This window comes from Gracilinanus agilis, chromosome 1 (assembly GCF_016433145.1).
Source record: "Gracilinanus agilis isolate LMUSP501 chromosome 1, AgileGrace, whole genome shotgun sequence".
In the NCBI taxonomy this organism is placed as follows: Eukaryota; Metazoa; Chordata; class Mammalia; order Didelphimorphia; family Didelphidae; genus Gracilinanus; species Gracilinanus agilis.
Genome location: NC_058130.1, coordinates 780,501,617 through 780,521,799, shown reverse-complemented (window position 1 = coordinate 780,521,799; position 20,183 = coordinate 780,501,617). Strand labels below are relative to the sequence as shown.

Below are 20,183 nucleotides of genomic sequence, written 5' to 3'. Positions count from 1 at the left end.
CACAGGCCTAAAGGACGGGGAGGAGGGAAGTGACGTCTGAGAATACTGAAGAGAGGTATAAGGGGACTGAGGTTAGGAAGGACTTTTGAAGGCCAGCAGAGAAATGTGTGTGTGATTTTGGAGGTTGTCAGGGAGCCCCTGGAGTTCATGGAGGTGGTGGTGAGCCATGGTTGGACCTGTGCTTTTGGGAAGTGACTTCAGTGGCTGAATTGGAATGGGGATGGACTTGAGACAGCCAGGCCCACCAATAACTACTACAATTTCTCAAAATAGGTTTGAGGAGGTGGAGGCCTGCACCAGCCTGGTGGCAGTGTCAGAAGATAGCCAGGGGCTTCCAGGAGAGCCTGCAAAGAGAGCTTCTAAAGGCTAATCATGTTCAGTAGAGTTCTGTTCTGACTCGTGTCCCTGGGGTACAGAATACTTTTTCCATATGGTAGCATAGTTAACTATAGAGTAATATGTTTCCCATATGATACTATTATTTGGAAAATTGAAGATTTGGCATCCCCTCCCTGAAAGGGAGACACTACTACCAGTCTCTTCCTCTTTCATATCCAGAAAAGTCTTAGAAAATTAACCCAAGACCCCAACACTTGAGCTGCAGTCATTTCAACAGAATTGATTGAGCCCTTTGCTGTTCTTAATGTTTAGACAGTGACAAGTCATTGTTGTAGTACAGAGAGTGCCCCTTCCTCCTTCAGCAGATCATCCCTGAAACTGGTTTTCAAAACATTTAGGAATAGATAATCAAATAACTGTAGCTATGAAAGGTGGAACACATCTGTTTAGCTGGGTAATTTCTCTCTCTCCTTCCTCCCCTCTCCCTTTCTCTCTTTTTTCTCCCTCCTCCTGTCCCTCCCTCCTCTCCTTTTTCCCAATCCTATCTCCTCCTAGCGGGAAAGACCCTTCAGATCTTCAATATTGAGATGAAGAGTAAAATGAAAGCCCACACAATGGCTGAGGAGGTGACTTTCTGGAAATGGATCTCTGTCAACACCGTTGCCTTGGTGACTGACACAGCTGTCTACCATTGGAGCATGGAGGGTGACTCTCAGCCCCTGAAGGTGTTTGACCGCCATGCGAGTCTGGCCGGCTGCCAGATCATCAACTATAGGACTGATGACCACCAGAAGTGGCTGCTGCTCATCGGCATCTCTGCCCAGGTGAGCCATAGGATGGCTGTTCAGTCTCCTCTTGTAGGACTGTGTCCGGGGAAGGTGTTGATAGAGGGGTGGGCAGGCGGGCAGGCGGGCCGACTGACAAGAGCTTGAAGAAAACTTCTCCAGCTCCAGAGACTGCTCCATCTAGGCCGATTCCCCGATATTGGCTGGTGTTTGCGGCGTCTACGTATGAGAAGAAACGGTGGTCACAAGTTCCGGCCTAACTTCCAAGACTTGTACCATGTTGGGGAGGCCTCGGGTCCCCAGAGGGAATGAAGCAGAGCAGAGTGCTGGCAGAACAGCCTTGGGCTGTAGTTCTTTTGGGTTGGGAAGATGGTTTCCCTTTGTGGGCCCTGCGAGTCTCATCTGTAAAATGAAAGGCAGGGCCTGGAGGGTTTGCAGCCTGACCTGTTCAGTTCTCCTTGCTGCATTTCCTGACAGCACTCATTCTGGGGAGTTGCATGGAATACGGGGCAAAGCTTGAAATGGCACAAGGGGAACCTTTCATGGGAGCCAGACAGAGGATACGGGCAGTCAGCCTGCACTTGGCGAGAGTCTGCTGTGTGCTAGGCCCTGCGCTAACACTGGGGACACCAGGACCGTCCCTGCCCAAGGAACTCGCAGTCCTCATAGGAGAGACGACAGACAAGCCCAGCTGTGGGCATTTGGGGCAAACTCTGTGCAGGAGACATGGGCAGTGATCCCCAGAGTCGGGAGGGATGGGGGAAGAGAAGGGGTCCGCACATACTCCCCAAGTGCTCTCTAGCGGTTTAATAGAACATATCTCTCCAAATCTCAGAAGGAATTTCAGGGGCCCCGATCCATCCTGAACAGAAAGTCCTCTCCCACTTCCCGTAGCTGCCTTCTGTGTGACTGGGGGCAAGTATTCCCAGGGCTATTGTGGACGAAGGGCTCTGTTGTTAGCCTCACAGAACAGAATGGAAATGTCCAAGAGGCCAGTTTAGATCAACATAAAGAAGTTGCCACCTCATTGCACTAAATATCTCCCATTCTTTTTACTGGTCCTTGTATCTTGGGCTCCATTCTCTTCACCATGATAACTTCCCTGCCACTGACTTGAGCAGAGCTCAGTGGGGCGTCTCTTTTTTAAAAAAAGAAACCTTTATCTTCTCTCCTAGAATCAATACTGTATTGGTACTAAGGCAGGAGTGCAGTAAGGGCTGGGCAATGGGAGTTAAGTGACTCACCCAGAGTCACACACATAGGTAATATCTGAGGTCAGATTGGACCCCAGGACCTCCCATCTCTATCCATTGAGCCACCTCACTGCCCCTACATTAGCTTTTTGACTGCCCTCCCTTCAATGTGTGGTTCACCAAAGCCATTCCCACTCCTCACCTATTATTTTATAGGTTTTCATCTAGCTATGACTCTCCTCCCTTAGACTTGTGAGGCAAAGTTTTCTTAACTTTACACTGTTCTCTAATCTCATTTTCCCAGCTTGCTCACGCTTTAGTATCCTGGGTGTGTGCCCTCCGGGATGTTAGCTGTTCCTTCTTTATGCAATCGCAGGTCCCATCAGTGTGCCACCTCTGCTTGTGGGTGATGGCAAAAGGCCGCAGGGCCAGACGAGCTTTAAGGATTATCCTCACATTCCCACCCTGCTTTTTCATTCTGTTTTGTGACCGTTCTCTGGAAGAAATCAAGAGCTGTTTTTTTTAAAATCCTGTTTTATTGCATATGCTGCGAGGTTCTGTTGATAATCAATTGATCATTTTGGCTGAACTTTTTTCCACTATTAGAAGGAAAGGCTTTCTGGGTAGGCAGAAAGAGTAAATTCAGAAATGAAGCTAATGTAAAAGGCAAAAACTGTCAGAAATTTTTTAAAGATGGATTCTCCTCCAGTTAAAAATGCCAATTTTCCTTTTAAAGAGAATATCAATTTGTGGTTCTCTTCAGGATCTCTGATTTCATGTCATATCAACTTTAATAACATTCTTTTCACTTTCCACATGGTCTTTTAGCAAAATCGTGTGGTTGGAGCAATGCAGCTTTACTCAGTGGACAGGAAGGTCTCTCAGCCAATAGAAGGCCATGCTGCAGCTTTTGCCGAGTTCAAAATAGAAGGGAACTCCAAGACTTCCACTCTTTTCTGTTTTGCAGTCCGGAGCCCTACAGGTGGCAAGGTAAAAAACTTTTTTTCTTGCCTTTCACATTCTCTTCCTACACAGTTAGGGCCTCAGTTCTTGCAAAAAACATCAATTTATAAAAAGAAGTAGAATCCAGAGCCTGGGGTTGGAGTGAGAAAACAAATTTACTTTGATTCGGTGAAACTAGTATTCACAGCTCTCTGAGCAGTTTTCTACTAAATTCAAATCTCTGGGGAGCAGCTGGGTAGCTCAGTGGATTGAGAGCCAGGCCTGGAGACAGTAAATCCTGGGTTCCAATCTGGCCTCAGACACTTCCCAGCTGTGTGACCCTGGGCAAGTCACTTGACCCCCATTGCCTAACCCTTAACACTCTTCTGCCTTGGAGCCAATATACAGTATTGACTCCAAGACGGAAGGTGAGGGTTTAAAAAAAATTTCAAATCTCTGATCAAATAGAGTTTTGATTTCAAAATGAATCAGCAGTGTCCATGGCTAGGGGGCTTACAAAGAGAAAATAGGTCCTTGTGAAGGCTTCTGAATAATCCTACCCTTTCAGTCATAATTGGAGGGGAGTTGGGGAACATCAAACAAACACATTTTGGGTGATTGATTTGTTCTACTTTATTGCCTAAGGGATTTCTGTTCTTTTATTTCTGATTTTGGATACTTATTTTCATTAGGCTTGTTTTTTTTTAAGCTGGATTTTCTTTTTTTTGCCATTAAAAAAAATTTACTACTCTGCCTCTCCTTCCCTTCCAAAAAAACCAGAAGGGAACAACAGAAGGGAGCAGAAGCCCAGACAAGCAGGACAGTTTTGAAAGCGTGAAATGATTTTGGACTCCTAAAAACAAGATGTGGCATGAAATGGCTATTCTCAGTTTTCTGGGCAGCCCTCTTTTGTGTTCTGTTTATGTAGAAGGGCTCTTTTTTTGGTGCTTCAAATCAAAATTAACATTTAATTTTAGAAATTTAAAGAGAGAGCTTTCAGATAGTGAAGCACAGCCACTTTTCTTTATGGAACATGAGCCTAAGGCAGCGATGGCTAACCTTTTAGAGACTGAGTGCCCAAACTGCACCCTCACATCACATGTGAGCCCACCCCCCTCCGCCTTATCCCAGACAGGACAGGGAGGAAGTGCTCCCATTTGTCCTCTGGGCAGAGGGGTGGGAGATGAGAGAAGTGTCGTCAGGCAGCTGTGGAGAGGGGGAAGGGAGCAGCCCCCATGATATATGTGCCATAGGTTCCCCAACACTGGCCTACAGCATGTGGCAGTGATAGAATTGGGAGGCAAAAGCCTGGATCTTCTGGATTACTTGATGAGTGTGACAAGGCAAGGCAACTGAGAACTAAGAGAATCTTGGATCCCTTTGTCATAGCTTCATGCATTTTTTTAAGCCCTTACCTTCCATCTTAGAAGCAATAGTAAGCATCGGTTCCGAGGCAGATGAGTGGTTAAGGGCTCAGCAGTGGGGGTTAAGGGGTTAAGTGACTCGTCCAGGGTCACACAGCTAGGAAGTGTCTAATTTGAAGCGAGGACCTCCTGTCTCCAGGCCTGGCACTTTAGCCAGCTGCCCCTTTCATAGCCTCATAACCCTGGCAAAATCGACTCTCCTAAGTATCCTGTCACCCCATCCCTCCTTTGGTGGGATGTCCTTTTGTCCTTGGGGTGGGAAAGGTAATACTCCTGGAATGGTTGAGAATGCTTGTTGTCTGTCGTGCTCCTCCGGCTCTCGAAGGCCTCCTGTGTGCCCCGTGTCCATTGAGTTGGAGAGTCCGACCTTCCTTGACCATTCATTCCCTCTTGCCAGACTTCTTTCGCCTTCTCCCAGCTTTCTCCTGCCACTGCTGTGTGCTCTCACATACGCCTGTCAGCTTTTGGTGGCTCCCTGGGACTGCAGGCATTGAAGGGGCCCTGATTCTCCTTTCCTCCTCCTACCTGCTCCTGCCACAGACTCTGTACCCTGGCTACACCTGCACGTGGCTTCCCGGAGAACTCTGCCTCTTGGTGGTGGACGGATGGACGGACGGACCCACCCATCACCTGAGGCATTTTTGTGTACACTTAAATGAAAAATGCCTGCCGAGTGAGTCCCCAGCCTTCTAAGATGTCCATCCAAGGGAGAGCTGGGGTCTCTGCCCTCAGATTATTTCTCCTCCCCCTTTATCCTCTGTGATGTTGAACTTTCTTGGGGCTCTCGCCCAGCCATCTGTCCTTCCTGGGTTCTCCTCCCCTTCCCGTTTGCAAGTCTTGCATCCGTGTCCCCACACGTGGGGCCTTTCCTTAGTGTCTGTTCTCTCTTACCCCCTCACTCATTCATGCGTCCAGGAAGCAACAGCTGCCCCTTCTAGGCTCCCTGATTCCACATCGTTTGTGTCTCCTGGGCCTCCGAGCCTCCTTTGCCCCTTCGTAGCGTGTGCTCAGAGTGGAGCACTGACCAACCTGGCCCGTGTCCTTTGCGTGTGGTGCTCGGCGTGTGCCTTGGCTCGTCTTGCCAGCTCAATGGGATATTCGATCCTGGAGGCTTTGCTGAGCCCCCAGGCTCTCTGCTCGGCCCAGAGTTCTTGCAAAGCTACCTCAGAGCCTCATGTCCTGAACTCTCTCCCCCTAGCTGCACATCATTGAGGTGGGCCAGCCTGCAGCAGGAAACCAGCCCTTTGGGAAGAAAGCCCTTGATGTGTTTTTTCCTCCAGAGGCTCAGACGGATTTCCCTGTGGCTATGCAGGTAGGACTGTTGCATTTTCTTTGAATCCTTCTCATGATTGGACAGCACGGTGTGGGAGAGAAGGTCCTGGGTTTGGAGGCTCAGGCCCTGGGTTCAGTTCTTTACCAGTGATGTGCCCTTTAATGACTGACTTCTCTGTCTAGGCCTGCTTTCCTCCTCTCCTGAATCCCAGAACACTAGGACTGCCTCCATTTCTTCATAATAGGCCCGAGTGGCTTCTTTTTTTCCCCCTTTTAAAACACTTGCCTTCTGTCTTAGACTCAATACTTTGTATTGGTTCCAAAGCACACGAGGAGTAAGGGCTAGGCAAAGGGGGTGAAGTGACTTGCCCAGGTCATCTAGCTAGGAAGTGTCTGAGGTCAGATTTGAACCCAGGACCTCCTGTCTCTAGGCCTGGCTTTCAATCCACTGGGCCACCTCGCTGCCCCCTCTGAGTGACTTCTTAGAAGGAAAACTACAAAGCCAAGGGGGCTGGCATTTTTGCCAGACCACCTTGGGCCAGATTTAGGCCACTGCAGTGTTAAGAGATGCCAGACATGGTTTTGTCTCTTTTCTTACACTTTCCCGCCTTGTCTTTTTCAGATAGTTTAAGAATGTTTTTTGATTATGAAAATGCTTCCAGATGACCTTCAAATTCTGTTTATAGAACTGCTGAAGTCTGGAAGTTTGGTCCCTAGTGGACAACGCCTGTCCGTAGCTGCAAACCTACTTGGTTAATGCTAACTTTTATTAACATAACTCATGGTCACGTACAGATGGGTAGTTGCTTACTGCTAGCCAAGTACTTTCCTGACAACCCTGTGAAGAAGATGGCATTAAGCATGTTAAAATCAAAATTATTTTGAGAGACTGATTTTGGATAAGAATATCAGTTTGTTGAGTAGACCAGCCTTATAACCAGGCAGGTGATGGGTCATCGGCCCGCTTGATGACCAGAGACCCCAACGGACAGACCTCCGGGCAGATTTGTAAAAGAAGTTTTAGGACCTCATTATTCAAGACTGCCCTTGAGCATCCCAAGACCTCTCTGATTGGCAGATAACTAATTAGGAATTGGTCCCCTAAACTGCCCACCACTCCCCAAACTATAGGTGACGAATCTCACGTAGGCAGGAAGAGAATCCATGTCTCTGCTTTCTGTTAAACAGATTCTGTTAAAAGGGAAAACATTCTTTGGGATTCCTAAAGAAAAAGAAAATGCAGAAAGCAGCAGACTGGATGGAATAGAACCCAGACACGAGAATACACAGAAATTCTCACTGACCTTTATGTAGAAGTTAGTGGAGGATATAAAAAATAAATTCTGGCACGTACTATGGACATTTTACATATGAAGAAACCAAGGCTCGGAGGTAGAGGGACTCGCTCCAGGGTCACACATGTCAAATTCTGTTGTCCCCAGTATTTTTTCGGGGCCAGAATCATGGTCTAAGAACTCCTAAACCCAACCCCTGCAGAAAGTCAAGACACAGCCTTCCTGCACAACCCTGTAGCCACACTGAACCTATCCCAAAGCGAAAGGGCCGGTATTTCTAGCTAATGTAACAGGCAGGGAGTGGAGGTAGTTAACCCCTTTCTCCTCTGCTCCCCTCAATCTTGGGACACTCAGTGGCATGTGCAATGGATTGAGCATTGGGCCTAGAGTCAAGAAGACCTGAGCTTAAGTCTGGCCTCAGACACTGACTGTGTGAGTGTGGGCAAGTCCCTTAACCTCTGTTTGCCTCAATTTCCTCTTCTGCAAAATGAAGATAATAACAGCATCTCCCTTGTTGAGAGGATCAAATGAGGTGATCCTTGAGAGTGCCTGGCACATAGGTGGTGCTATATAAATGCCAGTTGCTGCTATTATTATTTTTACTCACAAGAGGCTAGACCAAGTCCGATTACCTATAAAATGAAGATTTCTTTTTTTTTTTAAACCCCAGCCTTCTCTTAGAATCAGTACTAAGCATTGACTCCAAGGCAGAAGAACAGTAAGGGATAGACAGTAGGGGTTAAATGAATTGCCCAGAGTCACACAGGAAGTGTTTAGACTAGATTTGAACCCAAGTCTTCCCAACTCTGGGCTTGGCTCCCTGTCCACTGAACCATTTAGATGCCCCCCAAATGAAGATTTCTTAACTTAAAATGAACAAGGGGTCTCAGCTGAGCTCTCTACTCCGTGCCCTGCCCTGATGCTTCTTACATGGCAGCTTCTGATCTGCAGACTCTGGCAGGCAGGTACTAAAGGTTCACCTCATGGAATAGAAACCTTCTACCTGGGACCATCCCTTCCTTTAAGGAGAGGATAGTGCTGAGGGGACAGTGAGGCACCCTCCCATCAAAGGGGAATGATGAATTGTTTTCAGTAGCAAACGGCTTTTTTCTGCATGATCACAATGGTAAAGGCCTGGGTTTTTTTCTTTCTTCCCAGATAGGAGTCAAGCATGGGGTTATTTACTTGATCACAAAGCACGGCTACATTCACATGTACGACTTGGAGTCTGGGGCGTGCATCTATATGAACCGCATCAGCGCCGACACAGTCTTTGTCACGGCTTCTCACGAGCCCACCTCTGGCATTATTGGTGTGAACAAGAAAGGACAGGTAGGGGCTGTGGTGCACTTGCCATTTTCTCCTCTTCATAAACCACGATTCAGGATTAGGGAATGCCACTCGACGAATTCAGAGAAAGGACCTCTAGGCTGTCGAGCTTTGATGACCATGTTAGTTCTCTAACTTTTCCCTCTGCCTGTGAGCCTAGCAAGATGGCCCACTTTCCAAGAAGTCGGATTTTTTCTGTGCAGGAGTTCATCCTCCCTTAGAGCGCTGCCCATTTGCTGATGAAGCTTGCCTGTGACCATCATCTGTTAGGATTAAGATGCTCTGGAAGCTATTAATTTATAATTAGTTATTATAAAGTTGGAGCAAGAGAATCACGTAATTACCTGGCTACACCTAGCTAATCTGAGTTTGCCCTGCTTGTTTCCATTTGCCAGCCAAAATGGAGCTAAGAGAGCCAAGAGCCAAAAAGCCCAAAAAAGACCTTTTTGCTTCCTCAGATCCCTCTCATAAAACCATTGACATCACTCCTTCTGTGTCTATCTGGTTGGACAGACTTGACTTCAGTCCAGGTCAGAGGCCAGTCTTGCAGTCACAAGGAGTTGTGAGGACAAACAACAGGCTTCTTCTGGTACATCAGGGGCCACGAGGCCTCAGGTGTCCTCCCATAGTATGCATGGGCACCAATCAAAAGGTGGGGCTGATGCCAACCAGAATGGGTTTTCAGAAGGAAAAAGGATACGGTTGATATTAAATTCATATACACTCATGAAACAGAGAAAAATGCAAAATGGCTCTTAGTCCACACTGGCCCCCTCATGCTTATTATCCAGCAATAAGTGGTGGGGAAGAGAGCTCTAAGAATGATAGCCTTAGCAATTGGTATTATAAAGTGCGTGGCCAGGGGCAGCTCTGGCTTGCTCAGTGGATTGAGAGTCAGGCCTAGAGACAGGAGGTCCTGGGTTCAAACCCGGCCTCAGCCACTTCCCAGCTGTGTGACCCTGGGCAAGTCACTTGACCCCCATTGCCCACCCTTACCACTTTTCCACCTAGGAGCCACTACACAGAAGTTAAGGATTTTAAAAAAATAAAATGCATGGCCATACTACAGAAGAAACTGAATCATCCATCTTGACCCCAGTATCAACAGACTCAGGAGATTAATCACAGTTTTACGAAATGGAGGGATGGATTTGTTAGCTTTCATTAGCATAGGCAAATAATGGTCCTTTCCCATTCATTTCTTAGAGGAGCACTCATAGGAATTGTTTGTAAAGAAACAACCATGATTAGAAGTCAGTGGAGCCAAGATGATTGAGTAGAGGTACCTTTCCAGTTGAACCCTCTGGAGATATCTTTCTTTTCCAGGACACTTTAGGAAGTTGGAAGGAGAGGTCTGTGGCACTGGGCTGAGGGGTTGGCCTGGAGCACATGCAGTAGCAATACCACACCATTGGGTCTTGGAGGTGACTGTAATAGCAGCAATTTGGGGAACTTGAAACCCAGAGGCTGGAAGGGGATTGAACAACTTGTTAGATAGAGAGTAGAGGGAAGACTAGATGGTTTTCAGCAGCTCCATTGCCCATGCCCAGTTCCAGGTTGTAGTTCCAGGGCAGAGAGGAATGCTAGTGCTTACAGCTTAGAGAGAGCAGGGACAATACTTGAATAAGGACCAGAGTGCTGACGAGAAGAGTATCTCAGATCATACTACCTTGGAAACATCAAAAACTTACAGATGTCCCTGGCAGTAGGCTAGAAAATGAGCAAACACCAACAAAAAAAGATCCTGACCATAAAAAATCATGAAAAATGCCATAAGTAGAACCTCAAAAAAAAATGCCGATTGGACATGAGGCCCAACAAGAATTCCAGGAAGAGCTAAAAAGAAAAGCAAAAAAAAAAAAAAAAGGAAATCAAGTAAGAATGCTAGAAGAAAAATTGTAAAAGAGAGTGATACAAGAAAATTATGAAAAAAGAACTAACAGCTTGGTAAAAAAGGCACCAAAAATACTGAAGAAAAGAACTCTGTATAAAACAGAATTAGCCAAAGATACAAAGCTTTACTGATGAAAATAATTCTTTGAAAAGGAAAAAAGGCAACCGTGAAGCCAGTTGAGGCTTGGAGAGGGAAAGATTGTATCAAATTTGACTCTACATATCCTTTGATGCAGTCTAATTTTAATCCAAAGATGAGAATTAATGACATTATGTGGGAAAAATAGGATTTAATCCCATATTAAAATAAGCTAACATTTTCTGAAGTTGCAAAAAAGTGGAAGGGAACTTAGTCAGAGATTTCTCTAGTGAAAAAGTGAGGCCGGCAGCCTTCAGAATTTTGACCAGTTGAGTCAGTGACCACGTGAGACCCAAGAGGATGATGATGGTGAGCATTATTCTGCTTCGGGGTTCAGAAGTGGTTAGGAATGGCAGTTTAAGGAAATTCGTGATTTGTTTGGCTTGACTGGAGTTGTTACAAGGGAGAATCCTGTCTGGTATAGGGTCAGGAGGGAAGTGATCTTTTTAAAATGAATAATCATAAGAAAGTTCAGGATTAAGAGATGACAGGCAGAAGAATTTAGACTATACAGAAGCCTTGCGCTATACATCTTCGGCACTTTTGTTGAGAAAATAACCAGATGACACAAGATCTGATTGGTGCTAGATAATGCCACAATAAATTGATTGTATTTTAACGGGCAGGAAATGGCTTGCTATTGTTGATATGGGAGTCATTCCTGAGTCAATTGTCTGTATTCAGTGAGAATGCCAACTTTTTAAAGAAGGAATCAGATTTTCCTCCCCAAATGGAGGACAGCTTCTATCTCATTCTATCCCTCAGAAAATGTGAAAAAACGATTTAAAGGAGCCACTGTTTAAGAGTTAAGAACATTCTCCTAACCTTTCTGAGAAGTCCCGTCTCATGCAGACATTCTCAGCCTGAGACAGGACAACAGAGGATCGAGGATCACGTGTCAGGAACGTCTGGACCCTGAGTTTCTGGCCCCAGCCATAGAAAGGCCATGGTGGAACTTGCTCCAGAGGTGGCAGACATGGAGAGCAGAAGTGCATAGCCTGAGAAATGGTAGCGTCCAAGGGTGTAATAGTAAAGTGGGAAATGTTCTGGACCAGGCCTGCTTCCTGGACAGGAGAAGGCAATTTTGAACCATACTGACGTCATGGACCCATTTTGCAAGGAACCACCTAGCCTCCACTTATTAACGTGAGCTTTTGTTTGTTTTTTTTTTTAAAACCCTTGTACTTCGGTGTATTGTCTCATAGGTGGAAGAGTGGTAAGGGTGGGCAATGGGGGTCAAGTGACTTGCCCAGGGTCACACAGCTGGGAAGTGGCTGAGGCCAGGTTTGAACCTAGGACCTCCCGTCTCTAGGCCTGGCTCTCAGTCCACTGAGCCATCCAGCTGCCCCTTAACGTGAGCTTTTGGTTTGCGCTAGCCCTCACCAGTGGCCCAGGAACTGACTCCCAACTGACATAATCCAAACCCTAGACAGGACTAAAGGCTGATATTCCTGAGGAAGCATTGTGGAGCGTGCCATGCCCAGACTCCAAACCAGAGGATTTGCTATAGATGGCGATGAATACAGGTAACATTGAGCTCCAGCATGTAGTAGATCTACTGTTGCTCAAAAGGCATTTGGCCTAACTGTCCACCCAGGAAAACCTTGTGGAGATGGACCGAAGAATGCCTGTTGTCCATCTAAATGTGTCATGGTCTGAACAGTCCATAAGGTTGGTCCGTTTGTCCACATGTCCTGGGCAGACACTGTGGGGTCGAAATGAATGCAAAGCAAAAAGAAAGGGATGGTACATATTTAAAAAACAGTTCCAGTCTGACCTATTTAAAGAAGCTAGACATTGAAAAATGGGAAATAAAGAAAGGCTATCAACACCAATTAGAGCCATTTTAGACCGGTTTGAAGTAAACATGAGGCCAATAGAGCCAATCAGCTGATATTACCAAGTGCAGAGGGGCAGAACCAAGTGTAACATTGGTTTAAAATACAAACTTGCCCATAAAATCTTCCAGAGAAGGAAGGTAGATTGTTAAGAGTAGTAATTCCTCCTAAGACAGCAGGAATCAATGAATGGGAAAACCAGGTTAAAGAAAGTTTGTCAAGCGTTCCAATTAGGGACAGCCATCCCATGAGGACATTTTGAGTATGAAACTGGGACTGTAAAGAGACAAATGAGGGAAAAGTTTTCAAGAGTTGTTTTTTTTAAAACCCTTAACTTCTGTGTATTGTCTCATAGGTGGAAGAGTGATAAGGGTGGGCAGTGGGGGTCAAGTGACTTGCCCAGGGTCACACAGCTGGGAAGTGTCTGAGGCCGGATTTGAACCTAGGACCTCCCATCTCTAGGCCTGACTCTCAATCCACTGAGCTACCCAGCTGCCCCCTCAAGATTTTTTTAACCAACTTTTTTCACCAATAAGAATAGCCCCAATACACGTGCACTCTAAACTAGTTCCACTTCTCTGGGAAGTGAAATGGTACCAAAGAGAATGACATTGGGAAAAGCAGGTGACCTGGAGTGCTTGGCTTGCTTGTGATGAAGGCAATGTGCCAGGGCTGCTGTTGTGGGGCAGGGTCTGGGTTCAAGAAGAAAGGAGCAAAGATATGGGAAAATTGACTCTTGTGTCAAGGTGAAGGTGGTAGAAGGAAACAGGCTTTCACAAAAGATAGGCACAGGGGGCTCAGAAGATGGAATGAACCCAAGATTTCACTGTAATTAGGATTTCACTACAGCATCATGTTGGGCTTCCCTCTGATAAGGCTTCTGCCATATATATCGGAATCATGCAAGAAAGAGGGGGCAGCTAGGTGCCTTCAGGCCTAGAGATGGGAGGACCTGGGTTTAAATCTGGCCTCAGATATTGTCTAGCTCAACGGTCGGCAACCTTTTTGGCCATCAGAGTCATAAACACCTGTGGAAGGAGGAGGATGGAGGCAAAAGGCTCTGGAATATGGGGTGGGGGCTGAAGGGCCCCTGGGGCACATCCTGGGGCTCTGCCCAGGCTGGCTGGTCGGGAGGTGGAGCCAGATATGGCTCGAGAGCCATAAGTTGCCAACCCCTGGTCTAGCTGATCCTGAGTAAATCACTTAATCCCCTTTACCTAGCCCAGTGATTCCCAAAGTGGGTGCTATTGCCCCCTGGTGGGTGCTGCAGCGATCCAGGAGGGCGGTGATGGCCACACTATTTTTGTATTACATTCTATTCTGAGTTCAGTAAATAGTTTCATAATATTTTTTCTGGAAAGGGGGCGGGAGGCCAAAAAAGTTTAGGAACCCCTGGCTTAGCCCTTACTGCTCTTGTGCCTTAGAACCAATTCACAGTATTGATTCCAAGATAGAAGTGTAAGGTTTTTTTAAAAAGTTCATAGAAAGAGACTCTTCAGCCCTTTGGTTATTAATGTCAAGTCCCAGGATAATGTAGACAGTTTGCATACATAAGATGGAGAGCCATTCTCTAGCCATTTAGTATTCAAATGATGGAACAAAGCATTCTCAAAACAACTGTGAATTGTTGATAACTATGCAAAAGATTGATACGAATGAGAGAAATTTAAAACAAAACAACCCTGAGGTTTTACCTCACACCTGGAAAACTGGCAAAGATGTTAAGAGATGGGAATAATCAGTGTGGGAGGGTTTATGGAAAGATGGACACACTAATGCATTGTTGGTAGAGTTGCAAATTGATCCAGTCATCTGGAAAGCAGTTTGTAATTAGACAAAGAAAATGCCTGATTGTCCTAGCCCTTTAACCAGAAACCTCACTGCAAAGGCATGTATATTCTAAGCCCATATGCAACACTTTGGGGGTAGCAAAGCCTGGCACCCATCTTCCCTGTTCATTGGGGAATGACTAAACAAATTATGGGATGTTAATATAATGGAATTTTAATGAAATTGAGCAAAACTACAGAAATAATACACACAGTGAATGACTACAGCATTGTAAATGGATTGAATAATACCAACAAAAATACAAAAATGAATCTAAAATAATTCTCATGACAAGATTTCTTCCCTCCAATGGGATATGAAAACCACTTCCTATCTCCTTGCATAAAATGCCAGATTTTTGTCTGTTGTCATTTAGTAAGGGAATTACTCTGCCAGAGGGTGGGAGGGGGTTGATGTAGGTGACATAAAAACAAATTGTATCAATAGACATTTTAAAAAGCATATCCCTTGTGGCATAAAGCAAGGATGTGGTATTGGCTGTGGTCATACCTCTTGTCCAGACTGACATGTACTGGGGTTTTTCTAGCAGGGCATAGAGTAATCTGAGACACTGCAGATGGATAATGAGTTAGCCCTGGAATTGAATTAGAGTGGAGCAGGCTGGATTGCCCTTGGGAAACAGCAGAATTCTTTTTAACGGCCCCAAGAGTTTCTCTGAAAAACCTACCAGTTCAGTCCCAGTATTTTTTTAGCAGTTTAGATCTGTGAGTCATAGAGGATTTACAGGCTCCAAAAAATGAGAATGACAACCATCAGTCAAACCTATAAGGCTCATTGAGACCAAAAATCAAGAGAAATCAAAATATTCCCATGTCTCTCCACCCTTCTGCCCAAGACACAGAGATTTAAACCCAGGACCTCCCACCTCTAGGCCTGGCTCTCAATCCACTGAGCCACCCAGCTGCCCCCACAAATTCATTTTAATGTGTATCATTGAATATCAGTGGCATGATGGATCTCTTCAGTGAATATTTTCTCCTTTTGCACAAAACCTTTCTCTGCTGAAACAAATAAAACCTCCATCTGCCCTATTAGCCTGGCAATTGGATAGCTGCATAGTCTGATTCTCTCTTAAGTTATATTTACTTCCTTAATATCCTGGAAGTCCTGTGACTTTTAAGAAGTAGGACCACTTCTCCCACTGTGGACATTCCAAAGACCGTCTTATTTCTGTAATATTTGTTTTCTGTTTTCTCACAAATACTCAGGGAAGGCGCTTACCCCACGTATAGGAATTTTTTAGTGAAGGGTATTAATGTATCCCTTGGGTTGCTTGTCTCATCTGTTTTTTTTTTATGCTTAGTTTTTTTAATCGATGCCTTTTACTTTAACAGCACATTCATTTTTACAAGGCTTTGTTTTTTCATTTTCAGTGGAAGCTGTAGGAGGAAGCAAAAATAAGCACTTGGCAATTGAAAAAAATGCTACATTTATTTCCAAATACACCCTTTCCCCTGTTATCTCTTGTTAGGGGAGGGGACCAGCCCCGTTTCCTTTGCCAGTAATTCAGATCCTAAATAGTATTTTTATGCCATTGCTTGGATTGAAGTTACCTGTAACATACAGCCTGCTCCTAGCGAGAGTATTCCAAAAGATCTGTAATTGTAATTCTTTTGGGATCATATTCAGCTAGCTTTGACAAGAGAACGTTGGCAGAGGAGAGGAATTTTGGGTCATTGGAAACCCTGCAGCCTTTCTTCAATGCAGCCTAGGCCAGTCCTTTTCTCCTGATTCATAAAGTATAAATTCACAAAACTCTCTCAACCAGACTAAAAGGCTTCTAAAGGGAAGTTCTGTGCTGAATAAATGTCACTTTGTTAGTGAGAGCCAAGTGATTTTGAGTCTCCTGCAGTGTCGGTCTAGCCTGTGACCATTCGGCTAAGATGTCCAGGAAGCATCACTTCCTACAGATTTACTCTGGGTCACCTGTGATTCTTTCCAGGTCTTATCCGTTTGTGTGGAAGAAGAGAACATTGTCAGTTATGCCACTAATGTGCTCCAGAACCCAGACCTCGGTCTGCGCATGGCCATTCGCAGTAATCTGGCTGGAGCGGAGGAGCTCTTTGCCCGAAAATTTAATACCCTGTTTGCACAGGGCAGCTACGCCGAAGCTGCCAAGGTTGCTGCTTCTGCGCCCAAGGTAACACCACCCGGGCCCACACAGACGAAGGTTCTTCGTTCTCGTGGGTCGTGTAGCTTTTGGGGGCAGCACCTGGGCCTAGAGACATCCACCTTTGCCTGCTTCTGTTCTTGGGGCTCCCCTGGCAGTGATGGCGGCTGTGTGCGTGTGTCCATAAGGCCAATGGGAAGGGCCTGGCCGTCTTGGAAAGCTCAATAGGCGCGGGGGGCTGCTTTGCTGAGGAGGTGCCAAGGACACGTCTTCTCCCACAAAACAAAGAAAAGGGAGAAGCCTCTTTGCAGAGGAGTACCCCTATGGAGTAGTCTGAGTCTCTTTCACAAACGCAGAGAACGATCTGGGGCCCACCAGGTCACTGCCTAGGAAGTGGGGGCGCAGTCACCACTGATTGGGAATGGTGGGAGCCGCTGCCTGACTTAGACACTCACACCTTCCTCTGAGGACCCAAGAACCAGCGTCCGCCTTGCATATTCTCTCTATGAGCCAGTTAGTTAAGCATTGGGGCGGCTCAGCTGGAGCTTGGGAAGGGACAGCACCCGGAGTAACTTCTCTGCCTTTGTTGTTGCTGCTGCTGCTTTAGGGAATCCTGCGCACCAGTGACACCATCCGCAAGTTCCAGAGTGTTCCGGCCCAGGCTGGACAGGCCTCCCCCCTGCTCCAGTACTTTGGGATCTTGTTGGACCAAGGGCAGCTTAATAAATTTGAGTCCTTGGAGCTTTGCCGGCCCGTCCTTCAGCAGGGGCGCAAGCAGCTCCTGGAGAAATGGCTTAAGGAGGACAAGGTGAGGACACACAGAATCCCGAGCATTGCTTTGGCCCCACGTAGCCATGGCTCGTCCCTCAGCTTGGCATTCTCTCCTGTTCCGTGTCTTCCTTAGCTGGAGTGTTCCGAGGAGCTGGGAGACCTGGTCAAAGCTGCTGACCCCACTCTTGCGCTCAGTGTCTACCTGCGGGCGAGCGTGCCAAACAAAGTGATCCAGTGCTTTGCTGAAACCGGCCAATTCCAGAAGATTGTGCTCTATGCCAAGAAGGTGAGAAGGCCTTGGAGATGCTTGTCCAGACCACACTGCCTTGGTGGCAAGGGTAACTAGAGTAAGCTGGTACAAAATCCCCAGTAAACTTCCTCGTTTTAGAACTTTTGGTTAAAAACTGATTAGTGGCAGATGAAGAATAATTAATGCCTTATGCTGAGGCCCAGCAAGGTCAAGGGACACTGTCCTAACCGGGCTTCAGAATTCAGGTCTAGGCTGCCTCTGATCTGTGATTTCCACCTTTGTCAAATTTGGATTTGGCCACACTTTTGAGATATTTTCTCATTTCAGCTGGGTTCACTGCTGGCTGAACTTGGTGAACAAGGCTCTCAGCAGGCCAAGATTGTACTCTGAAAACGCCTTCTCCGTGAAGCTTTCCTGATTTCCCCAAGCCATAGACTTCATGCCCACATTTTGGGTGCTCTCAGAGAACAGGGCTCTTTTCATTCTTTGTACTTGTCTCTCCAGCACTTTCCACAGCCCGTTAGACCCTCAAATATGAGTGTTTCTGACCCAGAATCCTCATGATTTCTCCTCTTTAGAGGAGACATGGTTATAAGCAGTGCAGGATTCGATGGGCCTGGCACGAGGAGGGCTCTAAGGAGGTGAAAGAGCCAGTGAGATTCCTCACCGGGGCTCAGAGGGAACTCGCTGAAGCTGTTTCCTTTGGCACCCTCCATGGTCTTATTGCCCTCATTTAAAAGCCCTGTTGGGAGGAGTGTGAGGCTGCCCAGCCTGCCGCCAAGGTTGGGGTGAGGCCGGGGTGGCACTCTGTTTTCCGATGCCACCGAGATTCCCAGAGAGAGTATTGGAGCGATTTACCTGGGAATGGTGGGGCAAAGGGAACCCGCTGCGCTGGGCGCTGTTCTTTGGAATCCTGTTTTAGTGGTGACCTCTGGTGGCCAGGGGCCGTCAGTGCAGGGCCATTGGAGCCAATGCCAGGCAAATGCATTGAGGCGAAAGAGATGAGCGTGATGGCATCTTTGTACAAAGATCTCACTGTGCTGTAGCACGTGGCCCGCGCTGGCTGTGGAGGAGGAGGCCTGGGGGGCTGGTAGTCAAGATGGCGTCTGTCTTGGGACTTCCCTTTCAGGTTGGGTATACCCCAGACTGGATCTTCTTGCTGAGGAGTGTGATGAGGGTCAGCCCAGAGCAGGGTCTCCAGTTGGCCCAAATGCTGGTGCAAGATGAGGAGCCGTTGGCCAACATTAACCAGGTGAGCAAATGAGTACCTCGAGGGGCTGCAGCTTGTGCCAAGGCCTGGGGGACCCAACCGACCCCGATGGGTTAGTGTATTTTGAACCTGGAACTAGAATCCCGGAAACCCCTGTCGAGAACCTTGTCATCTCAGAGGATTTGTTGCCAATTGACTCAACTCTAGAAACACGAGTGAAATGTCTTGGGTTAGCCCTCAGTTGGCATTGTTGTTAAGTAGCCCAAGGAAGTGTCTGATGTTCCAGGTGACCTTGCCACCTGGCTGAGCTTCTGAGAGTGTCTTTTGGTAACATCTCATTCCATTGTTGGCAGAGAGGCCTCCCTGGGGTTGTAAAGGCCTAGGCCGTAGCTGGTCCTTTGATGCAGGGCAGATGCCACAGGACTGGGAGCAGAATGAGACTGAGCCTGAGCCATCACTAAAGCAGGATGGACCCCCTGGCAGAGGAGGTTGGTTTGCCAGGACTTAGGCTTGCCCTGTAACTTGCCCAGGGTCCCACAGCTAATGAGTGTCTGCAGCCAAATTTGAACTCCCATCCAATGACTCTACACCTAGCACTCTGTGCCATCAGCTGCTTTTAAGTCAAAGTGTGCCCTTTGTCCCTCTAATAAGTCTGTGTAGCCCCTTCCCTTATAGAAAAGGGAGTATAGTCATCTTTTCTTTTCATCATTTTAATTTGACTTTTTTCAAACAGACATTGTAGAGGGACATTGAGTTCCTCTCTGATTTACAATTTTACAATCTACATTTTATTTATTTTTAATTTTATTTTAAAATATTTTTCCATGTGTACATGATTTCTTTCCCCCTCCCCCCCACCTTTTTCCCCTCCTCCCAGAGCCAACAAGCAATTCCACTGGGTTGTACAAATGTTATCACTTGATACTTATTTCCATATCATTCATTTTTACCATAGATCTGAAACCCCAAATCATATATCCATATAAACAAGTCTTAAGTTTTTCTTTTGCATTTCTACTCCCATAGTTCTTTCTCATCAGTCCTTCAGGAATGTCCTGGATTATTGTATTGGTACTAGTAGCAAAGTCCATCACATTGGAGAGTTCCACAGTGTTTCACTTTCTGTGTACAATGTTCTCCTGGTTCTGCTCATTTCACTCTGCATCACTTCCTGGAGGTTCTTCCAGTTCACATGGAATTCCTCCAGTTCATTATTCCTTACCACACAATAGTATTCCATCACCAACAGATACCACAATGTGCTCAACCATTCCCCAATCAATGGACACCCCCTCATTTTCCAATTTTTTGCCACCACAAAGAGTACAACTATGTATATTTTGTACACATATTTTTCCTTATGATCTCTTTGGGGTATAAACCCAGCACTGGTATGGCTGGGTCAGAGGGCAGGCAGTCTTTCAAAGCCCTTTGGGCATAATTCTAAATTGCTTTCCAGAATGGTTGGATCGATTCTCAACTCCACCAGCAGTGTATTAGTGTCTCAATTTCACCCCATCCCCTCCCATCATTTATTATTTT

The 20,183-nt window shown here is 46.4% G+C and overlaps 1 protein-coding gene across 1 annotated transcript in view; it reads left to right on the top strand.

Moving 5' to 3' along the window:
• The window catches only part of CLTCL1 (clathrin heavy chain like 1), a 91,334-nt gene that overhangs the window by 21,621 nt on the left and 49,530 nt on the right, over positions 1-20,183 (top strand). The window contains exons 3-10 of the mRNA XM_044674518.1: positions 895-1,163; positions 3,146-3,307; positions 5,882-5,995; positions 8,409-8,582; positions 16,243-16,440; positions 17,018-17,218; positions 17,315-17,467; positions 18,561-18,683. Of these exons, the coding sequence (XP_044530453.1) occupies positions 895-1,163; positions 3,146-3,307; positions 5,882-5,995; positions 8,409-8,582; positions 16,243-16,440; positions 17,018-17,218; positions 17,315-17,467; positions 18,561-18,683 (1,394 nt within the window). The remainder of the gene's footprint in view (positions 1-894; positions 1,164-3,145; positions 3,308-5,881; positions 5,996-8,408; positions 8,583-16,242; positions 16,441-17,017; positions 17,219-17,314; positions 17,468-18,560; positions 18,684-20,183) is intronic.